Source organism: Triticum aestivum, chromosome 3A (genome assembly GCF_018294505.1).
Source record: "Triticum aestivum cultivar Chinese Spring chromosome 3A, IWGSC CS RefSeq v2.1, whole genome shotgun sequence".
Lineage (NCBI taxonomy): Eukaryota > Viridiplantae > Streptophyta > Magnoliopsida > Poales > Poaceae > Triticum > Triticum aestivum.
The window spans coordinates 442634628-442657793 of NC_057800.1; the positions used below are offsets into that span (position 1 = coordinate 442634628).

At 45.4% G+C, this 23166-nt stretch overlaps 1 protein-coding gene across 1 annotated transcript; it reads left to right on the top strand.

Moving 5' to 3' along the window:
* The first annotated feature begins 393 nt into the window (after positions 1 to 393).
* Positions 394 to 3760, top strand: LOC123061577 (AAA-ATPase At3g50940). The gene is made up of 2 exons (XM_044484739.1): positions 394 to 1468; positions 2903 to 3760. The coding sequence occupies exons 1-2, from the start codon at positions 485 to 487 to the stop codon at positions 3440 to 3442; spliced, it is 1524 nt and encodes a 507-aa protein (XP_044340674.1). The 5' UTR covers positions 394 to 484; the 3' UTR covers positions 3443 to 3760.
* The last annotated feature ends 19406 nt before the right edge of the window (positions 3761 to 23166 follow it).

Here is a 23166-nt window from a genome sequence, read left to right on the forward strand (position 1 = left end):
TGCATGATATTAGTCTAAGTTACTCCCCACTATAACCAGCCTTATGTCACGTCTCGATGTGCTTTAGCGAAAACTGTTAAAAAATGCGCTAACATAGTCGCCTTGGAAGTCGTATGTGCGCGAAAAAACACCACGAGGACGTGCTCAATTGGTGGCCCTGCAAAGACTTTGATTGGGGGTCACTTTTGACGCCCTCGGTGTGGGGCGGTCGATTGAAGTTTCGAAGAAACCACTCACTAGGTTAACGGGTCGCATCCCTGGTCTCCACGTGGAACCTACTAATCTCCTTTGTGAAGTTGCAAACACCAATCACACACAGCGAATGGTCAATCATCAATCCCCGTTGCAACCGACCTTGCATTTTTTTTTACGGCTCCAATTAAAGGCTCTCCTCAGTTGCTCCACAGAACCAACTCAAGCACCTGATTAGAAGATCGAGACCTTAAGCAAACCCCCACTGCTACAGCGTTAGTTGGAGCCGGCCATGGCCATGACATCCCCCAACAGCAGAGCGCTGGAACGGTACAAGAGCGCCGTCACGACGGCAACTTCCGTGCTGGGCGCGGCCATGCTGCTGCGCCGGGTGCTCGCCGACGTCCTCCCAGGCACGGCCCTCGGCGCGCTGCTCCTCCTGCCGCCAGCCTCCGCCCGGCGCCACGCCGTGCTCATCGAGGAGTTCGACGGCGCCCTGCACAACCGCGTCTTCTTGGCGGCCAAGGCGTACGTTTCCACGCTCCTCGCCGCGGCACCGTCCGTGCCGCTGATGAAGGCCAGCCTGCCGCGCGGGGCCGGTGCGGAGCACGTCCTGCTCGCCCTCCGCCCCGGCACGGCGGTCGTCGACGTGTTCGACGGGGCAAAGGTCACGTGGCGCCTAAGCAGGAAGCACGATGGGGGCGCCGGCAGGCGGCGGACCACGGAGGACGCGCGCGAGGTGTTCAAGCTCAGCTTCGACGCGGAGCACAAGGACATGGTGCTCGGCTCCTACCTGCCGGCCGTCATGGCCCGCGTGGAGGCCATGTCCCAGGAGCAGAGGCAGACCAAGCTGTACAGCAACGAGTGGGGCAAGTGGCGGACCGTGAGGCTCCGCAACGCCTCGACGTTCGCGACGGTGGCCATGGACGACGCGCTGCGGCAGGCCGTGGTAGACGACCTGGACAGGTTCTTGACCCGGAAGGAGTACTACCGGCAGACGGGGAGGGCGTGGAAGAGGGGCTACCTGATCCACGGCCCGCCCGGCACCGGCAAGTCCAGCTTGGTCGCCGCGATCTCCAACCACCTCCATTTCGACGTGTATGATCTCGACGTCGGCAGCGTCAGGTCCAACACCGAGCTGAGGAAACTGCTGATTCGGATGAAGAACAGGTCCATATTGTTGGTCGAAGATGTCGATTGCGCCCTGGCGACGGCGCCACGGAGGGAAGCGACGGGAAGCTCCGACGGGGGCAACCCTGTTTCCAAGAATCACAAGGTTAGTTTTAGTAGTACTAATCCAACTCATGTTGCAAGTTGCAATGGACGACGAACAAACTGCTTTAGTCCTTTAGGCTATTCTTACCTGACCAGTACTATTTTCATGTCCATCGGCCTGGTTAACTCGGGAAAAGGAAAGCGTCTAGGTTAGCGATCTGATGCATCGTATAGCCGCCGAGGTTTCTCGCACAGAAAACAAACGCTCGATCTTTCTCTCCCCAGTTTTCCAAATTATGTATCTAGGTTTTCTAGTTCTTCTCCAATACGCCGGCTACTCCTTACTCTCCAAGAACACAAGATCTAGCAATCAAAAGTAACACCGCGCCAGTTCTCTCCCAGAAGTTCTGCTCGATGGATCCTGAACAAAATCAATCTCGGTTTGTCAAATATCTGTGGTTGTTCTTTCTTTACCTAGCATGTATTCTTTTGACTACTTTGTTGTCATATACAATTGATTCAAAGGAAAACCTTTGTTCCCATGTACTAATAATGAAAAACAAGAAAAGCACCATCCGGATTCACAGAATATTTTCTAGTGAAGAACCGTGTTGTATACCCATTGGCAATTTTGGATTTTATTAATTAGACTCCTGGACATAAAATGATAAGGTTTCTTGATCTGCACTTTCAGCTCATCAACATTTTCTTGTAAAGATTAAGGTAATCGTGGTCCAAGATACAAATTGAGTCCTATACTACAAAACAAAATAAATTGATGCAACTGTTGAAAATCTTTCATCGCCTAAACCTTGAGTTCTAAATCTTGTTTTTTTGTAGAGTACTAAATCTGAATAGTTCCTTTGACATGGCATTTCGTGAACCAATTTACATATGTGCAGCACTAATGTTCATACTGTTAAGCAATCGTCCATGTCTGAACTATTTGTCACACAGCACCACCATGCAGCAACATTGCCTTCCTAGCACAGTTCACCCTTGAGATTGATCTCTTGTGCGCCCTACTTGTGATGGTGTCACTACCGCTTGATGTCATGTGCACCCTAGACGGAGACGCCCCATTGCTAGGCCCACTCTGCCATGCATCACCGAGAACAGATCGCGCAAACTAGAGAAGGTATGTCTCCAATTCGCTATCTATAAAAAACCCTATGCCACACCCCCCATGTGATTTTCCATGAAAACTGATAACCAATATTAAAAAGGCCCCAAGTCTTGACTTCGCCCCGGGCCCCCGAAATCTCAGGACCGGCCCTGATCGCACCCTCACCAAACACGAAAACGACAGCACTGATTTAGTTTGCTTCAAGTACCAGCAAGTCACTGATCTGGGTCACTGTATAGGCAACAACTCTATAATCGTTGCCGTGCTACTCTTGTTTGTCCAACAAGAGCAGTTGCCGCTTCATTTCCTGTGGTTTCCAAATCGGTTGTCACCTACTCCTACCAACTAAGCTGTGCGTTGCCTTGCCAGGTCACTCTGTCGGGGCTGCTCAACATGGTGGACGGCCTTTGGTCCAGCAGCGGCCATGAGCGGATCCTCATCTTCACCACCAACCACAAGGACAGGCTAGACCCGGCGCTGCTCCGGCCTGGCCGGATGGACATGCACGTCCACATGGGCTACTGCGGCTTCGTCGCCTTCAGGGAGCTCGCGGCCAACTACCACGGCATCCAAGACCACCCGCTCTACCCCGAGGTCGAGGCGCTGCTGCGGGAGGTGGAGGTGGCACCGGCGGAGGTCGCAGAGAGGCTGCTTATGACCGACGATGCCGATGCCGCTATCGAGATGGCCGCGAAGCTGCTGAGAGGCAGGAAGGCCGGGACCGGGGAAGATGGCGGGTACATCAAGCAGAAACTGCACGTAGGGCCTAGGCGCCCGCGTCGGCCCCCGGCTGCAAGACGGGCGGTGCTTGACGACGGAATTGGTGGTTCCTCACGACGAGGCCAGGGGCGTGGATCAGGGACAGGGCGACGTGGCCGAGGTGAGGTGCGCGGACGAGGACGGCGATAGACAATCGTACTCCCTCTGTTCAAGTGCACAAGGGTCTAAATAAAACTTCAGTATCCAAATATATATAGTAAATCATTATGCATGAAAGAAACTTATCATTCTTCGCGACCATTAATTTGAGCAGAATTTATTATAGTTTTATTAAAATGTTCATGGTCGGTTCAGTCTCTCGGAGGTGCTCATAGAGATAAGGTGTGTGTGCATTCATAAGGATGAGTGTATGATTATATATATGAGCGCTTGCGTCTGTACTGTGTTAAAAAAGTGGTATGTGGAACCTCCCCTCATAAATAAAAAGAAGGTACGCGGAACCATAAAGATTGTCCATGCCGTACCCCTTCGGTCCTGCGACCCAAGGCGTACACCTGGGGCTTTCACTGCCTCTCGCAGGAACGCTGCCAGTCCGCCTCACTCCTATGGTCCTAGGACCATGGAAACACGGCGGATCTCGGCCCTTATCAGCGGAAGGGCTATGTTTTTAGGTGTTTTTTTAATCTTGTTAGAGTTTGTGTCATGCTCTGGAATACGAGGCAGCGATGATTTTTTAAAGATGGAATAAAATTCTCCCCGCCTAGCCCCCGTCCCAGTGGAGTTTCTAGCCTCGTCGAAGGGCGTGTGCAGGTGTGTCTTCGATGGATCTTGTGGGATCCGGTCGACGTTTGTGTTCGGTGGATCTGCTTGGATCTGGTCTTCGTTCATCGGCATATGTGTGTTTGCAGGTTGGATCCTTCTCATCTACGCTTCTCTTCATCGGCGACAGTTGTTGTTCTGGTGCACTGGTTCTATAAGGCCTTAGCACGACGACTTTCCCACTGTCTATTACAACAATGCTTGCTCGGTTTCAATCAATGAGGAGCGATGACGGCGGCGCGCCTTCAGACTTACTACAGTGCTTGTAGTCGTCACTAGGTGTTCTACAAACCTGAATGCAAATTTTACTTTTGGTACTCTTTGTACTACCTTGACAGCTGGTGAATAGATCAAAAACTTTCTTGCCAAAATCAGGAGGTACCTGGAACCACGTTTTACGAAGTTTATTCCTGCAACCTTTCCTAGTTAAGACATGTGCGAATTTATTCGCCGACCGCCACACCCAGTCAACCCTATAATCCTACAAGGATCTCCTTTTTTTTGAACAAGACATAGACGCTCAAGGCGCTCAAATTTCTGTCAGCTACAGTTTACATTTGTAATGACATATCCCCTATCACTAACATCTGCAATAACCTGAATCAGGGGACAATACCACTTTTGATGTACTTCATCACAACATCTAATCCTAGAACTCAATTCAGTACACAAATCTTGAGATTCAGCTATGGTAGCTGCATTATGAGCCTCACAGTTTTGAGTTCTAGGTACATGGAACACCTGGACTTGCTTGGTAGCAATGGTGCTACAAAAATCTGCAAGAGTACTTCTAATCCGCCAGTGTCCTGGTTGAAACATTGGAGATCTTGCTGCTGCCGCTTTAGCTAGAATACGGTTGTTTGTTAGTATGACTGCTTCCTTAATGTTCAACCTATCCATAATGATTGCTGCTAGATTTATTCCTTGAGCTTCTGCTTGGATTGCTGATTGTGTTGGTGCAGCCGTTGCTGAAATTGTAGCTTTCATTGTTTGATCTCCATGTTGTACCTGCATAAAGACTCCAATACCTGTTCTATTACTCCTTGTTTCAACTCCATGACATTGCTCCTTCCAGGTTGCATCTGTGAATATTTTGACTGGACTTGAAAGGCTGAATGCATCAATTGTATTTCCTTGTGCAAATTTGTCTTCAACTTGAGAGTTACTGTTGTGACTTTGTATGGTTAATTGTCCCCGCTCATTTATATCTGATTCCAATGCCAAGCTTCTTGAGATAGCCTGAGCTGAAAAAAATATCTGAGAAGGCAAAACATCTTTTCTTTGAAAAAGTTTATCATTCCTGGACTTCCATAGACACCACATGAATGTAAAAATATTGGTTAAGGTGGCATTAGGGTGGTCTGAGTTGGCTAGACTTAAAATTATGGCGGTTATTGACTTAGAGTTTTGAATTAACAAATCAGTTCTAATGAACCAAGGTCTAGCAAACCATGCTGCTCTAGCAAAGGGGCATTCAAATAAGATATGCTGTAAGTGCATCTAGTGCCACCCCTAGTTGGTTTTGGAGTATTGACGACAAACCTGGTTGACGGACTAATGTGTTTGTGAGAATTGCAGGATAACACAGGTAGAAGTCCCTCATTGATTCGGTTTTCCTACCAGAGATGAGCCCTAAAAATGTATGAAGACATTAAAGTGAAAGGTGGTATGTGAAGACATTCACTTTGAAGACTATGATAAGAGAAGACATCGCTTGAAGACTATGGAGCGCGAAGACTTAGTTGTTTCGTCATTCTTTTTCTTCTTCGTTGAGTCATAGGAACCACCGGACTGTTAAGTGGGGTCCAAGAGAACCAGTCAAAATGACTGAAGTGATGCTTAACCAAAATCCTATATCTTTGAGTGAAGACTATGAGAGCAAATCTTATCCAGAGTTGGATAGGTTAGCTTTGCTTGTAGCCCAAGTAAAGTTGCCGTGTGTGTTTGAAATCTGACCGTTGGAACACGTGTCAGTTCCTTAGTGACCCATGGTCATTTCGGACAAATCAGGTCGGGTTGCCTAGTGGCTATAAATAGCCCACCCCCTACAACCATAAACGGTTGGCTGCTCAGAGTTAGTATACGGCTTTTGTCGTTTGAGAGCAACCCACCTCGAAGCCTTTGAGAGAGAATTCCTTGCGAGGATAAAGCCCTAAACACCCAGAGCCAAAGAGTGTTAGGCATCACTTAAGTATTCATGTCTGTGTGATCTGAAGATTTATTACACTTGAGGACTGCGAATCCTCCAGCCGGTTAGGCGTCGCGTTTTGAGCATCCAAGAGTCATTATGGATCACCGGTGAACGAACTCTATGAAGGTTTGGAAGTCTGCCTTGAAGACTTACTAGAGTGATTGGGTGAGGACTGGGTGTCCTTAGCTCAAGGGGAATAAGGTGAAGACACGGTCTTCTGAGTTGAATCTCAGCCTCCCTAACCAGACGTACAGTTGTCACGGCAACTGGAACTGGTCCAACAAATCATTGTCTTTAACGAGTCACTGGTTCTATCCTTCACATCTCTTTATTTACAGTTGGTCCTTGTGAAGTCATTGTTTGTTTGCATTATCTTTTGTCTTCACTGAGTGACTGCTTGTTCTAATTGGCTTCGTACTATCTTCCTACATGATCCATATTGCCTAGCTGCCATTAGTTGTTGTGCTTTCACTTCATTGAATACTTGACTATGGTTTGCTTAGTGCAGTCTACCTTCCGTTGCATGGTAATAGGTTTATTTCTATCGTTTGTCTTTGAAACTCCCATGTTTTGAAGACTTTCTTAAAAATCGCCTATTCACCCCCCCCCCTCTCTAGTCGATCACTAGCACTTTCAATTGGTATCAGAGCAAGGTACTCCTTTATTCTGTGTGATTCGGTTTAACCACCTGGAGTTTTAGCTATGTCGACTGCAGGGATAATCAAAGTCTCCGTTGTGTGCCCAGTCTTCGATGGAACTGAATAGCCCTACTGGAACAATAAGATGCGCATGCATCTTGAAGCCATTGATATCGACCTATGGTATGTCGTCAAGAATGGTGTTCCCAAGGCTGGTGAAGGTGTCACCGCTGCTGATGTCAAGAAGTTCGTTCAACTGGACTCCACTGCCAAGAACATTATCTGTGGTCATCTGACCAAAGGACAGTATGGTCGTGTGAGTGCTTTGGAAACATCTAAACTAGTCTGGGACTGGCTCTCCAAGGTCAACGAAGGCGTCTCAACCCAGAGAGATCAAATAATCAGTGTCCTTCGCAACCTCTTCAACCGCTTCAAGAGAAACGACAATGAGAATGTTCAGCTCACGTTTGATCGACTCACTGACATCACAAATGAACTTCAAGCCCTTGGCGCTACTGAGATCACCAAGCATGAAGTCGTCAAGACACTCCTGAGATCACTTGACAGCTCGTTTGACACCCTAGCCCTGATGATTCAAGAACGTCCTGACTTCAAGACACTCGATCCGTCTGACATACTTGAAAGGCTCAACACACATGAGTTTCAGCTTTCTGAGAAAAGAGACATCTACGGTCCCAACTATGGGCGAACTCGTGCCCTGAAGGCAAAAGTTGTCTCCTCATCTGAAGAAGGATCTGACAACAGTTCTGATGATCCTGGAGACATTGGAAAGGAGCTTGCTATGCTTGTGAAGAAGTTCCAAAAATTCACCAAGAAGAAAGGCTTCAGAAAGTCTTCACGATCAAGCTCAAGGAATGATGAAGTTTCTGCTCATGACTACAAGAAGAGAACATGCCACAAGTGCAAGAAACCTGGCCACTACATCTCTGAGTGTCCACAGTGGGACAATGAGAACAACAAGAAGAAGAAGAGCAAGGAGTATGATTCTGACGACAAGAAGAAGAAATACTCAAAGTCTTCTTCCAAGTCTTCCTCAAAGTCTTCATCACACAAGAAGAGCTCATCTGGCAAGGCTCGTGCGTTCGTTGGCAAGGAAATGGATTCAGAGGAGGAGTCCACCTCTGAGGAGGCGAAGGTGGAGTCTGAGGACTAGTCTGATTCTGGCGTTGCAAGTTTGGCTACAGCATATGTTGCCAAGTCCATCTTCAACACTGAAGACAATGGCTTCATCACCGACGCCGATGCAAATGACAAGGACTACTCTGCTCCCACCTACTGCTTCATGGCACGTGGTGCCAAGGTAAACACACGCACTACTCACTATCAAACATCCAGTGAAGATGACTCTGATTGTGGTTCCAGACCCAGCTACAAAACACTTGCTAAAATTGCAACTGAACAACAGAAAGCTATGGAACATATTTAAAAACTGTTAGACAAAAGCGATGACCTGTTAGATGCTGAAATGATTCGATCTCAGTCCTTAATTGAAGACATAAAAAATCTTCATGTTAAGTATGAGAAACTTGAAAGTCGTCATGAAACGCTCTCAACAACTCATGAAAAGCTTTCCTATGATTATCTTCAAAGGAAGCAAGATCTTGATAAATTGAGAGCGGCTCATGAAGATCTTCAAAAGGAAAACGAGTCACTTCGCGCTAAACAGATCAGTTCCGCTCAGGAAGGATTTGAACCACCATGTCTTAAATGCATTGAGCGTGACAACGCTACTTCTGTTGCTGGATGTTCTACTGGTGCTACTATTGCAATATCTTCAACTGTTGATGTGATAACTAACCCCTCTGCTGAGGATACCACTGCTATTGCTGATGAAAATGCTAGGTTGAAGACATTGCTTGAAACAGGGATGTACAAAAGTCTCAAAGGGCATCAGAAACTATGTGATGTCCTCAAAAGGCAGATCCTGAACCGAAACCCTAGGAAAGAGGGTCTTGGGTTCGAAAGAAAAATGAATGCTGATGGCTCTTACTGGAAACCTGAGCAGTACCCCAAAACCACATGGGTTGCTGCAAATGAACCTTCAGTGGATCCATCCACCCTGTCTGGCTTCACTTGTGCTAATCCCATTGTTATTGATGAATCCTTTGATGCAAACTATAAACTATTTAAGAATCAGAATGGTGAAGTGTTTGCCAGGTATATTGGTACTAACTGCAGGAATGGGCCACCTATGAAGAAAGTCTGGGTGCCGAAAAAGTGGTTGGAGAATCTTCCTGTGAATGTCGTCATGACACCACAAGTGAAGAAGACAAACCCCAGACCACAGGCTTCATATGGTCCAAAGGCTTCATACAGACAAAGGACTCACCTGAGTCGCACTAACGCAAATGTTTTGCAGGGAAACCATACTCAGGCCTATGAATATGAGCGTGTTTCATCAAACCGCCATGTTCATAAGACCAAGAACTACTCTGCTTATTCTTATGAGTACTATTGTCCACCTGCAAGACTATTTGCTAGGGCTCCAAAGCCAAAGTTCTCAGATGCTGCACTTAGACTCATTGCTTCGAAGTCACCCTTTAAGATGTGGGTGGCTAAGAAAGCTTAACTCTCTTTTGCAGGGAAGGGTCTCCAGCCGAAAATCAAATTCATCTAAAGCTATTGCTGGGGACCTTAAACATCTTGTAGGGCGCAAGATCAAATGCCCAAATAGTCTTATTATGTATTTTGTTCCTGAGTCGCTTGCTACTTGCCCTATCAGTCCTAACCTCGATCTAAGCTTTCATAATCCACTTGCTCGTCAAATGTTTATGCTTCACAATTCTCTTCGTGAAGCCTATCCCCCTAACTGCACTGTAGGGTATGACACCAGCTGCTTCAGAATGGATTATTGATAGTGGGTGTACTAATCACATGACTGGCAAATGAAGTCTTCTCATGGACTCAACTTTATGTCCATCTGACAAGAGTCACATCACATTTGCTGATACTGGTAAAAGCAAGGTATTGGGTCTAGGTAGAGTTGCAATCTCGAGGGATCAACACATGGATAAAGTAATGCTTGTTGAATCCCTTGGTTTCAACTTAATGTCTGTCTCAATGCTTTGCGATTTAAACATGATTGTGATATTTGGAAAATATCGTTGCCTTGTTCTAATGGAATCTGACAAGTCTCTAGTCTTTGAAGGGTATCGGAAAGATGATTTGTACGTGGTAGATTTCTCAGCAGGACCACGACTTGCCGTATGTCTTCTAGCAAAAGCTTCAGAATGCTGGCTCTGGCATCGAAGGCTAGGGCATGCTAGCATGAGGAACTTGCACACTCTTACAAAGAAGAAGCATGTCATAGGCATCGAGGGCGTCAAGTTCAAGAAGGATCACTTATGCGGTGCCTGTGAAGCAGGAAAGATGACAAGGGCCAAGCATCCCTCAAAGACAATCATGACAACAACTCAACCCTTTGAATTGCTCCACATGGACCTCTTCGGTGCCACTCACTACTCAACTCTTACTACTACTGCTTGTCTCTATGGCTTTGTCATTGTTGATGATTATTCAAGATATACTTGGGTGCATATAATCCTCTACAAGACTGAAGTGCAGGATGTCTTCAGACGCTTCGCCAATCGAGCCGTGAACAACTATGGCGTCAAGGTCAAGTACATCACAAGTGACAATGCCACTAAATTCAAGAACACTGGCCTCGACACTTACCTTGATACTTTGGGCATCACTCATGAATTCTCAGCTTCGTACACGCCGCAGCAGAATGGCGTCGTGGAACGCAAGAACAGAACACTTATTGAGATGGCCCGGATGATGCTCGATGAATACAATCCTTCTAACGATGACAATGATCAGCAAGAGCAAAATCTTCGTCCTGTTCATCCTCGTGTTGCAAATGAAGTACAGATTGAGAGAATAATTGATAGCATCAATGCACCAGGTCCACTCACTCGTTCTAGGGCAACACAGTTATCAAATTTCTGTGGGCACTTCGCATTCATCTCAATATCTGAACCCAAGAAAATTGATGAAGCCTTCATGGAACCTGATTGGATTCAAGCTATGCAAGAAGAGCTTCAACAGTTTGAGTTGAATAATGTATGGGAACTGGTTAAGCGTCCTGATCCTCGTAAGCACAATATAATAGGCACTAAATGGATATATCGCAACAAGCAAGATGAGCATGGTCAAGTTGACAGAAACAAAGCTCGTCTCGTTGCTCAAGGATACACTCAAGTTGAAGGAATTGACTTTGATGAAACATCTGCTCCTGTGGCTAGGCTTGAAGCTATACGCATACTGCTGGCCTATGCAAATCATCATAACATTATTCTGTATCAAATGGATGTGAAGAGCGCTTTTCTCAATGGCAAGATTGAAGAAAAAGTGTATGTTGCACAACCGCCTGGCTTTGAAGATCCAAAACATCCTGACATGGTCTACAAGCTCAACAAGGCACTGTATGGCCTTAAACAAGCCCCTCGAGCTTGGTATGACACACTCAAAGACTTCCTGAAGAGCAAAGGCTTCAAACCTGGTTCCCTGGATCCCACTCTCTTCACGAAGACATATGATGATGAACTGTTTGTGTGCCAAATATATGTGGATGACATTATCTTCGGCTGCACTAACCAGAAATATAGTGAAGAGTTTGGATATATGATGCAAGAGCAATATCAGATGTCCATGATGGGTGAGCTGAAGTTCTTCCTTGGTCTTCAAATACGGCAGCAATGCAACGGCATCTTCATATCTCAAGAGAAATACCTCAAAGATTACCTGAAGAAATTTGGAATGCAAGACTGCAAAGGCTACACGACGCCAATGCCAGCCAAACACCATCTGGGTCCCGACGACAATGGTAAAGAGTTCGATCAAAAGGTATACCGCTCCATGATTGGTTTTTTGCTTTATTTATGTGCATCTAGGCCAGATATCATGCTTAGTGTTTGCATGTGTGCCCGGTTCCAAGCAGCACCAAAGGAATCACATCACTTAGCTGTGAAGCGAATTCTTAGATATTTGGCTCATACCCCAACACTAGGATTATGGTATACAAAGGGCTCGGAGTTTGATCTAGTTGGATTCTCGGATGCTGATTATGCTGGTGACAAGGTGGATCGCAAGTATACATCAGGCACATATCATTTTCTAGGACGATCACTTGTATGTTGGTCTTTAAAGAAGCAGAACTGTGTATCTCTCTCCACTGCTGAATCTGAATACATTGCTGCTAGATCTTGCTGCGCTCAGCTTCTATGGATGAAGCAAACACTCAAAGACTATGGCATTCATCTGAAGCAAGTGCCACTCTACTGCGACAACGAGAGCGCCATCAAGATTGCTCACAACCCAGTTCAGCACTCGAAGACAAAGCACATTGAAATTCGTCATTACTTTCTCAGAGATCATGTTATGAAGGAAGATATTGATATCATACACGTCAACACTGAAGAGCAATTGGCAGATATCTTCACAAAGCCCTTGGATGAGAAGAGGTTTTGCAAGTTACGATGTGAGCTAAATATCTTGGAATCCTCAAATGTCCTGTGATCAGGCACACTTTTTAACACTAGTGCATGTTGATGACTTAGATGTGCAACACACGAAGTAACGTATGTCTTCAATCAATGAAGACTTGCATTCTGAGTGTGAATACATTAACGTGGAATTTGACTTCAGAGCGCCACGATAGTTGTGCGCCGTGTCTGGGTCTAATACTTCCTATACGGTGGGTAACGCCACCACCATATTCTTCCCTAAGAAGTGTTTCTCACATGGCATTACATTTGCAAAGTCTTCGCCTTCTGTTTGTCTTCAATGTTAACATGACCTCATGTTTATCTGCAACGTACTGATTTGGTTTCTGTCCTCTAGAGCATTCACTTATAACTATGGCTTCTTGCTGAATCTTTTGAACTAAGTGAATGTGATCAGACCCTAACCACTCTATGCTTCTTTCCTAAGTCTATCTATCCAAATCATATGCATTCTATTGACACTGTCAAAATGTTTTCTCTGCGTCCTTGTCAGCAGAAGACATAGAGACAAACATTAATCCGTTTTCAATGCTAAATCCTTCCACTTGAAACCCGGAGAAGTGGGAACGACCACCCGACAATCCAGGCGTGCGTGGGAACGTGGAACAACCTCCGATGTGTTGCATGATAGCCACGTGTCCTTCAGATGTGAACCGCCAGGGGCACCTGTGTAATAACACTATGTCGTCCCTGTCCCTATAAATACACGCCTCACCACAGTCATTATCCTTTCTTCCACTCTCGCACAAATCCTAGCGCCACTGCTAGCCCTCGACGACGCCGGCGACGAAGCGCTTAGCTGCCGCGACCTCACCGACGCCGTCCTCACGCCGGCCGCGGTCGTCTTCTCCGTCGTCGCCGTAGGTGTCCTCCGTCGCCAAGTTAGGGCACGGAAGATCGAACTGCTTGGCCTCCTCTCCCACTCCGTCTAGCAGTTCCTCGTGTGGTAAATAAAACCTCCTTTTTACAGTCTCTTTGATCCGATAGATTCATCCTTTTCTACCACAAGCAGTTTCTGTTCACACAAGTTGGATCTATTTCATACTGCATCTCATAATATGCCTAGTATGTTCACTTATGCTTCACAAAGTAGTTAGATTCCTCACTTGTATTTATTCGTGGATTCGTACAAATCTGGAACCAACTCTCTATCTATGAGTGAATGTCTTCGCACTATGAGGTCAATGTCTTCTAAACTGATTTATCTTCAAAATCTTCTGAGAATGCATATGACCTCTTCCCCTTCCCTCGCACCTTAATGCTGTCACAGGTACATGTCCGTGGGAGAATCCCTTGGTTCTCATAGTCTGCATTCATTTGCAGAATTCTTACAGCATCATATAAATTCTCCTGAAGCCAGTTTTTGTCTGACCAGTAGACGTAAGACTTTGACAGTTTTGAAGCATTTTAGTCTAAACTTCATGGCACCAGAAAAATCTGCAAGGAAGGGTGGCAGACAACGTCGTGGTAACACCTCAAGAGATCTGCCTCCTGACCTCTATGAGTTGTACAAGACAGATCCGGCGGAAGACTACAATCAGCGGAAAACTCGAATCCAATGGATTCGAAGATATTGGGCAGAACAATGGTTCAAGTACAGGTTCGTGGCCCAGGAGTATGCTGAGAAGAATGCCATCAAGCGACCGTGGGGAGACATCCTATACAAAAATCTTCAACCCAGGTCCAGAGATGAAGCCATTGAACAAGGCTTCTATCCCTGCATGGTCTGTGGACCACAGCCTGCAGATGCAGACCCATCGTCATTGCTATGGTGTCGTGACGACAATCTGTTCAAGCGCAACCTTCAGTTGCCAGGAACTTGGCCAAAGAAAACAAGAAGTCGCGGGGATTAGACTTCAATCCAGGTCCCTCTGCTCCTCGTGCCGATGGCTCACGCGAAGCTAAACCCAATCTTGTTGGGCCCTTCTACAACCTGGAAGGTTTCATCACTCATATTATGGTTCAAGAGGCAGTTGTGGATCAATCTGCAGACGACGCTGAATCTGACGAAGCGCCTGCACCACCGAAGCCAAAAAAGCTGAAGAAGCCTAAAGCTTCAAAGCCTGCCCCTGCACCAAAGGTTTCACGGGAGAAGCCTCTGGCCACTGCACCTCCTGAACACAGTGTGCAGTCTGAAGATCTATCACGCATCTCCAAGCCCTCCAAAGTGAAGATGCCCATGCAACCCACCAGCCAAGCACTGACCCCTGCTGTTGTTCTGCGAAATGAGAATGGCGCCATTGATTTGTCCAGCGACGACGATCTTGGCGATGACGCTCTTGAGCAGTTGATCAAGAGCAAGCAAGAGGCAGAAACCTTCAATGACCTTCCTCTCTTTGATGTTGAAATCATCAACACATTCATTGATGAGTGATTTGACAGCCCAAATGTAAGCTTTGATGATCTTCAACTTCCCATTGGCCTTAGCGTCGCCTTCCACGGAGCCATTGCTGCTGAGCTGGCTCTAGCTCAGAAGATTGTTGAGCTGAAGCATAAGATAGATTATGAAAAGGCTCAGTTCAAGAAGCATATGGCCCAGCTCAATGTTGAAGACATTCAGAACTTCCAGACCATGATGCATGAGCTTAAGGAAGCATTCCGAACCAAACGCGAAGAAGCCAAAGGTTCTCGTGAGCGCATGAAGGATCTTGCTGCTAAATGTGTTCAGGGATACAATGAAGCTGAAAAGCGCAAGGCCTTGGGGCGACCAGGCATCGACCCCAGAATGGCGGCCAAGAAGAAGAAGAAGAAGCCAGTTGTGGCAGAACCCGAAGCACCAAGGCAGGAAGTACATCCAATTGTCTTCCCAGCCAGTATGACACGCTCGAAGCCTAAGGTCCCCACAGTGGCTTCAGAATTGAAGAAAACAAGGGCAGCTGAAGCTAAAGCCAGAAAGTGCAAAACCAAGGGCACCACTGATGATGCTCCTCCAACTAAGAAACACAAAACCAAGAAGAGAGATTGGGCTGCTCCCATAGAGCCCCTTGAGGTCAAGCCAATCTCAGTGGCTCGTCCTGTGTCTAAAAATCAAGAACACCAAGTAATAGTTCATGAGCCTACTTCCCCAGAGGCTCCTGAAGCTGAAGACAATCCAGCTGTTGACCCCACCGTAGCTGAAGACATTGGTCCTCACGACAATGTTGAAGATGATGAAGTCCTTCCTCAGATCAAGCACCAATTGGTATCATCGCTTGTTCTCATGCACAACGAACTCATCAGCATTGGTCGTCCTCTGACGCCAACTGCTCAGGATGCATCGTGGGCTGATCACCCACAACGACAAGACACCCCAAGTTCTCCCCAACCGCAAGCCACCTCACCAGTGCAAGATGACGATGACTTTGAGGCCCAACACACTCCATCTCCGCAAGTGTCGCCAGCATTACGCGGGCTTCACAAAGGACCAAGGCCCCAAGTCACTCCCATTATGCACGTGTCTGAGTCTGAAGCCAAAATGGCTGAAGATATTCCGGCTGCATCAGCTGATGAAGAAGAAGAACCAAGAGTTGAAGCAGAAAGAGTTGCTACACCCCCGTCCCATCAAGATGTTGTTCTCGAGGAGAACGTGTCTGACCCTCCAGCTTCTGAAGTGGAGGTTAACAATCCTGAAGCGGCCACCAACATCACCACTGAAGCCAATGACGTTGTCATGGCTGAAGCTAATGTGGCGCCTGAAGCTACTACGGTGCCAGAAGTACAAGCGCCTGAAGCCACTGCAGCGCCCGAAGCCACTACTGAAGCACCTAAGGTGCAAGCACCTGAAGCCAATGTGGCCCCTGAAGCCCATGTCAACGACAATGCCAATGCTCATGTTCTCCCTCCAAGACCTCACACCATTGAGCTGGCATTTGATCGTGGTCAGCCTGTTATGGTTCGATGGCCCATTCTGGTTCCTCCACCTACTGCGGGTCCCTAATTTGACTATCATGTCGAGCACAGACCTTCCGTCCAGAAGCCCAAGCCAAGACTTCCACGATTCCCAGGCAATGCAACTTCACCTGGGGTCTTCAATGTGAATGGCTTCGTGGCACGTAACACCTTCTTCAACAGCGCCAAGAACTCTTTTACCAAACCTCGCATTTCATCAGATCGGTTCGGGAGCTATTAGCAGCGCAGCTACTATTCCTGCGTCTTATACAATCAAGGGCGCATATTTCCACATATGCGCCTCGACTCTGAAGCTATAGCTAGCCTGCCCTGCCTTGAAGAAGTGTTGGATTGCTTCAGAGATGCTGGACTGCTACAGTTTGTCACAGATAAGGAACACTGGAATGAAGAGCTTCTGCTACAGTTCTATGCAACTCTTCACATTCGAGGCTATAACAGGGATCCAAAGACTTGGGTCCTATAGTGGATGACAGGCAATGTCCATCATGAAGCCAAAGCTCTTGATATCATTGAGCTCATAGGACTGCCCACTCCTGGTGAATACTATGAACCAGGTTGTCAACAACACCAGAATGCCTTGGAAAGCATTTTTCAGAAGCCAGAACCCAACATGAGTCAAATGCTGAGCATGATGAAGCCTTTGCCTCACGACGCTGAATACCCGTCTGAATTCTTTGTTGAAGACCTAGAGTATCTGCCTCGCACCATTTACCATATCATCAGAAAGACTCTATGGCTTGTCAAAGGACATTCATCTGCAGTGAAGCTTGAAGGAGCAATGAAGACTTTGGTTTTCTATATCTTCAATGGCATCAGCTTCAATGCTCAAGACTTCTTCATCAGACAGTTGGCTGCATCTGGCTCTGACATTTTTGGTCTAAAGTTTTATGCTCCATGGGTAATGCGCCTTATCAAGCTTCACTCTGCAATCAACTGTCAGCCGTATGCGCGCAATCATCTTGTCTTCTTGCCAGAGGTTGATCTGTCGGTTGAAGCCATTTACCCAGAGCCTGCTAAGGATCCCATTTATCTTCACAATGTTGATCACCAAAGCTTCACCCAGCCTATTGAAGGAGTTCCAGCAGTTTCTCGTGTTTATCCCCTTGCTGGCAACACACGTGCCCCTCACGCTCAAACTGACGCCACTGGTAGCACCATTGCGCAAAGGCCTCGAAGGCGATCTCGTGTCCTAAATGATCGAGAGCTTCTCGTCGCGCTACACCAGAAACAGGACAAACATCACAACTGGCTTAAGCATCACATGCAAAGCCTCTTGGTGGATGTCAACCGCATTCGCAATCTTGCCACCAAGAATGCCTTTGTCACTCATGAAACCTGTCAGAGGTCGTGGAAGAGTTTGGCATTACTTAGTGCTGAAGCTGATCTGCAAGACGGTGGCTTCACCGAACGATTCAAGTTTGACTCAACTCCTCCCAAGAATGCTCACTTGCGTCGGACTCTCTCACTTGAAGACTCTGACTATTCGTCCTCAGCTGCGACAGTGAATGCCAGATTCATTGATGACCAAGATGATGCAACTTTACCTCCTCCAACTTCAGCGCGTGTCGACACTGCACCAAGTTCTTCTGCACCACTGGACCTCAACGACGACCCTGCTGCCTCGCCTGCACCTTATGGGAACGAGTAGGCGCTCTATGTCTTCAAACCTTTTTGGTCCTTACTGACAAAAGGGGTAGAAGCATATGAGTTGATAGTCTTCAAGCGGGTCCATGTGGGTGGTTGCTTTACCTTTTACTACTTTTGCCAAGTGCTTACAACTCTTGCTTTTCGATACATTTGGTTCTTTGAGTTGTAACACTTAAACTCGATGGCCGTCTGCTACTTATTTGCTATTCTGTGATGTGATGATAAATTCCGCATGTGCGATGATAAAGTCCGCACTTAGGTCATTTTGCAGACGTCCATTTTTCATTATGCATGTCATTATCTTCATTACATCATATCATGCATGATGAATTTTCATCATAGGTTGAAGAGGATCTCCACAAGTACAACCTGCCATGTGCATTTGCATTCCAAGAGCAAAGTACTTATATGCACATCTTTAGGGGGAGCCTTTGCAACTTATGAAGACAATACCCTATCCATTACAATTTCACATATTTTATTCCCCGTTGAAAACTTCAACTCGTTTGTCATCAATCACCAAAAAGGGGGAGATTGTAAGTGCATCTAGTGCCACCCCTAGTTGGTTTTGGAGTATTGACAACAAACCTGGTTGAGGGACTAATGTGTTTGTGAGAATTGCAGGATAACACAGGTAGAAGTCCCTCATTGATTCGGTTTTCCTACCAGAGATGAGCCCTAAAAATGTATGAAGACATTAAAGTCAAAGGTGGTATGCGAAGACATTCACTTTGAAGACTATGACAAGAGAAGACATCGCGTGAAGACTATGGAGCGCGAAGACTTAGTTGTTTTGTTGTTCTTTTTCTTCTTTGTTGAGTCGTAGGAACCACCGTACTATTAAGTGGGGTCCAAGAGAACCAGTCAGAATGACTGAAGTGATGCTTAACCAAAATCCTATGTCTTCGAGTGAAGACTATGAGAGCAAATCTTATCCAGAGTTGGATAGGTCAGCTTTGCTTGTAGCCCAAGTAAAGTTGTCATGTGTGTTTGAAATCTGACCGTTGGAACATGTGTCAGTTCCTTAGTGACCCAGGGTCATTTCGGACAAATCAGGGCGGGTTGCCTAGTGGCTATAAATAGCCCACCCCCTACAACCATAAACGGTTGGCTGCTCAGAGTTAGTGTATGGCTTTTGTCGTTTGAGAGCAACCCACCTCGAAGCCTTTGAGAGAGAATTCCTTGCGAGGATAAAGCCCTAAACACCCAGAGCCAAAGAGTGTTAGGCATCACTTAAGTCTTCTTTTCTGTGTGATCTGAAGACTTATTACACTTGAGGACTGCGAATCCTCCAGCCGGTTAGGCGTCGCGTTCTGAGCATCCAAGAGTCATTGTGGATCGCCGGTGAATGAAGTCTATGAAGGTTTGGAAGTCTGCCTTGAAGACTTACCAGAGTGATTGGGCGAGGACTGGGTGTCCTTAGCTTAAGGCGAATAAGATGAAGACACAGTCTTCTGAGTTGAATCTTAGCCTCCCTAACCAGACGTACAGTTGTCACAGCAACTGGAACTGGTCCAACAAATCATTGTCTTCAACGAGTCACTGGTTCTATCCTTCCCATCTCTTTATTTACAATTGGTCCTTGTGAAGTCATTGTTTGTTTGCATTATCTTTTGTCTTCACTGAGTGACTGCTTGTTCTGATTGGCTTAGTACTATCTTCCTACCTGATCCATACTTCCTAGCTACCATTAGTTGTTGTGCTTTCACTTCATTGAATACTTGACTATGGTTTGCTTAGTGCAGTCTACCTTCCACTGCATGGTAATAGGTTTATTTCTATCGTTTGTCTTCGAAACTCCCATGTTTTCAAGACTTTCTTAAAAATCGCCTATTCACCCCCCCCCCCGTCTAGTCGATCACTAGCACTTTCATATGCAACTCATCTTCTTCCATACCACGTCTAGCACAGAGGGTAATGGTGTGTTTAGAATAATTACCTTCTCTTTTACCTGTAGGCAGAGCTCTTCTAATCAGCCTCCAAGCAAATGTTTGAATTCTTGGTGCAACATCTTTTGCTTTCCAGATCTGTTTGAGCAATTCTTTGGTGTTGTTAGGTAGATCTTTAGGTCGTGGTTCACCCTCCTCCTGTATTACTTGTAGACACAGTTTATATGCACTTTTGGTAGTGAATTTCCCTGTCGGTGCTAGCTTCCAGCACAATGGATCTCTATCTTCCACTTGTATAATTGGAACTTGTTTTATAGCATCAGCTGTATCATGATCAAACAGAGTGTCAATGAGATCATTATTCCACTCTTTATGATTAGGAAGCCAAAGGTCCTTGACCAAAGAAGGGTAGATGAAATCATTGTTCTGAATAACAAGATGGTCATAAATATGTTCCCAGGAATGGAACCAAGGAGAGCTCCAAAGAGAGATGTTACCTTTCGTGATCTGGAAAAATGAATTATTGATTAGCATAGTTTTGACTTTTAGAATTGAGGCCCAAAAGGCAGATTTGGGAATTGCTGGATTAGCTCTCCAAAATGATGAATCATGAAAATATTTTGATTGCAAGACTTTAGAAAGATGACTATTGGGATTTTCTGGTGTTCTCTAGGTTGCTGCAAGGATCAGACTTATGTTGGTAGTTTGCATATTCTTTATGCCCAGACCTCATTCATTCTTGGAAGAACAAATATCTTTCCAAGCTCCAAGGTAGAGGGTTCTCTCATTGGTTTCCTATCTAACACCTGTCCACCAGAAGTTTCTAATGATAGCAGTGAGTTTGGCTAAGAATTTCTTGGGAAAGAGAATGTTTGACATGTGATAGATTGGAAATGAGGCAAATACAGAGTTTATAAGAGTGAGTCTGCCTGCATGAGAGAGTTTGAAGGCTTTATAGGCAGGAAATTTTGCTTTGAATTTATCAATAATAAAGTTATAGGCAGAGGATCTGTCTTTCGCTGGAAGGATGGGAGGATGACCATGCATGAAGTTTTTATTAATGGGTGGAACATGGAAGATGTTCTTAATGGCATGCTGGATGTTGGGGTCAACGTCTTTACTAAAAGGGATTTCGGATTTGTTCCAATTTGGAGTTTGGCCGGATCTAACACAAAATGATTGGATCAGTTGATTCATGACATTAGCCTCATGAATATTAGCATGGCCACAAACAAGTAGATCATCTGCAAACATTAGGCAATGTATAGGGGGGGAATTTTGTCCGAGAGATATACCAGTCGAGTAGTTGGATGCCATTGCTTCCTGTAAGGAGACATACAATTCATTTATTGCAAGGACAAAGATATATGAAGAGAGGGGGCAACCTTGCCTTATGCCTCTGCCACTTTTGAATCTAGCATATGATTGGCCATTAATTATAATAGAAAACACAGGGGTAGTGATGCGGGCATGAATAAGATTGATGAAATGACCATGCAGCCCTTTATGAATTAAAGCATTGATGATGAAGTTCCATTCTAAGAGATCAAAAGCTTTAGCAAGATCAATTTTGAGCATGAAAGTAGGAGTATTCCAGGACTTGAGGGCAAAGGAGTGAGTGATTTCTTGAGCTATGATAATATTATTGCTAATTCTCCTCCCCTCAATAAAATCTTGTTGAGAAGGATGTATATAGTCTGGTAGGTGAGGCTTAAGCCTATTAGCCAAAGACTTTGCAATGATTTTGTAAACAACATTACAAAGACTAATAGGTCTAAAGTCTGTAGGGATATTTCAAACAAGCTTTTTGGGGATCAAGGCAATATTTGTATTATTGATATGTTTAGGCATCACTCCAGAAAGATAGAATTGTCTTACTAGATTAGTGATGGCATCTCCTATCCAGTCCCAAGCTGTGAGATAAAATGCCACATTCAATCCATCTGGGCCAGGTGATGCATCTGCTCTCATTTCCTTCAATATGCTCCAAATTTCTTGTTTATCTGGTATGGTGCTTGTGAAGTTGCCTTGATCAGCCCCTGGTATAGTCTCCAAGTACGGCCTCCTATGATCTGCATTGTTAGTCCCAAAAAGATCTTTGAAGTAATCAACAAAGGTTTGAGCAACTTTTTCAGGGTTGAAGTGAGTAATATTATTGTTATCCTTGATTGGGACTATTTGATTCTTCCTTCTCCATTTGAGGACATAATTGTGAAAGAAACTTGTGTTTCTATCCCCCTTTGTCGCCCAATGTTTTTTAGCTTGCTGGCTGTAAAAAAGAGTGAGCTTGGTTAGATTTTCTTCAAATTTGCCAACCAAATAAGCTTTTCTAAATTTTGGTCTTGCTCGTGTATGGGATTCATTTGGATGTTTTTGATTTGCTCTTCCAAAGAATTGAGCTCCTGATGAATAGGTTTTTTCTTTTTACACCATTTTTGAGAGACCCTGCAAGGTGATTAGTTCTAGCATAGAAAGGACAATGAGCAGTGCTACTCCAAGAAGCTTTAGTATAAGCATGAAAATTCTTTTCCATAAGCCACCAATTTTCAAATTTGAAACTTTGTAAAGGCTTTTTAAATTTACCATCCGTGGATATGAGAAGGGAGCATGATCGCTAATAGTGATAGGTAGATTGTAAACATTAGTAATCGGATACAAGGCACACCATTCAGCATTGACCAAGCATATATCAAGGCGCTCAAAAATAGGCATAGAAGTATAGCGTTTGTTAGTCCAAGTGTAAGCATGGCCACTATATCCCAAATCAAAGAAACCACAATTTTTGACAATGTTACGGAAAGCACTGATACGATTAGTATTAACATGATGGGAGCTTTTGTCCATATCATACAACAAGTCATTCATGTCTCCCATACAAACTATTGGCTTGTTGACATTATCATACACAAAAGAAGCCACAAGATCCCAAATTTGACTAATCTGCTTATGGTAAGGATCCCCATAAACACAAACCAACGCAACTTCCTCTCTGGAAGCTACATTGACTACTGAAGCAAGGATAACAAGGAAGTTAGAGATATGTACATTCACTTGAAGATCTGCACTCCACATCAGCCACAGCCCCCCTGATCATCGGTTGGAAGGTACTACAATACTATCATTCATGTCAAATTGTTGGTTTAGAATAGCAGCATTGTACTTAGATGATTTGATTTCTGAAACAAAAATTACCTCGGCTTTTGTTGCATGGATCAACCTAGCCATGTAGCACATTTTGTTACTACCAAGGCCCTGGCCCATGCCTTGACAGTTCCATGCTATCATCTTCATGGCGCATGTGGCGCCTTAAGGG

Coding starts and splice junctions, on each gene's coding strand:
- LOC123061577 (XM_044484739.1), top strand. CDS start 485: ATGGCCATGACATCCCCCAACAGCAGAGCGCTGGAACGGTACAAGAGC. Junction 1,469..2,902: donor CTGTTTCCAAGAATCACAAG/GTTAGTTTTAGT, acceptor TTGCCTTGCCAG/GTCACTCTGTCGGGGCTGCT.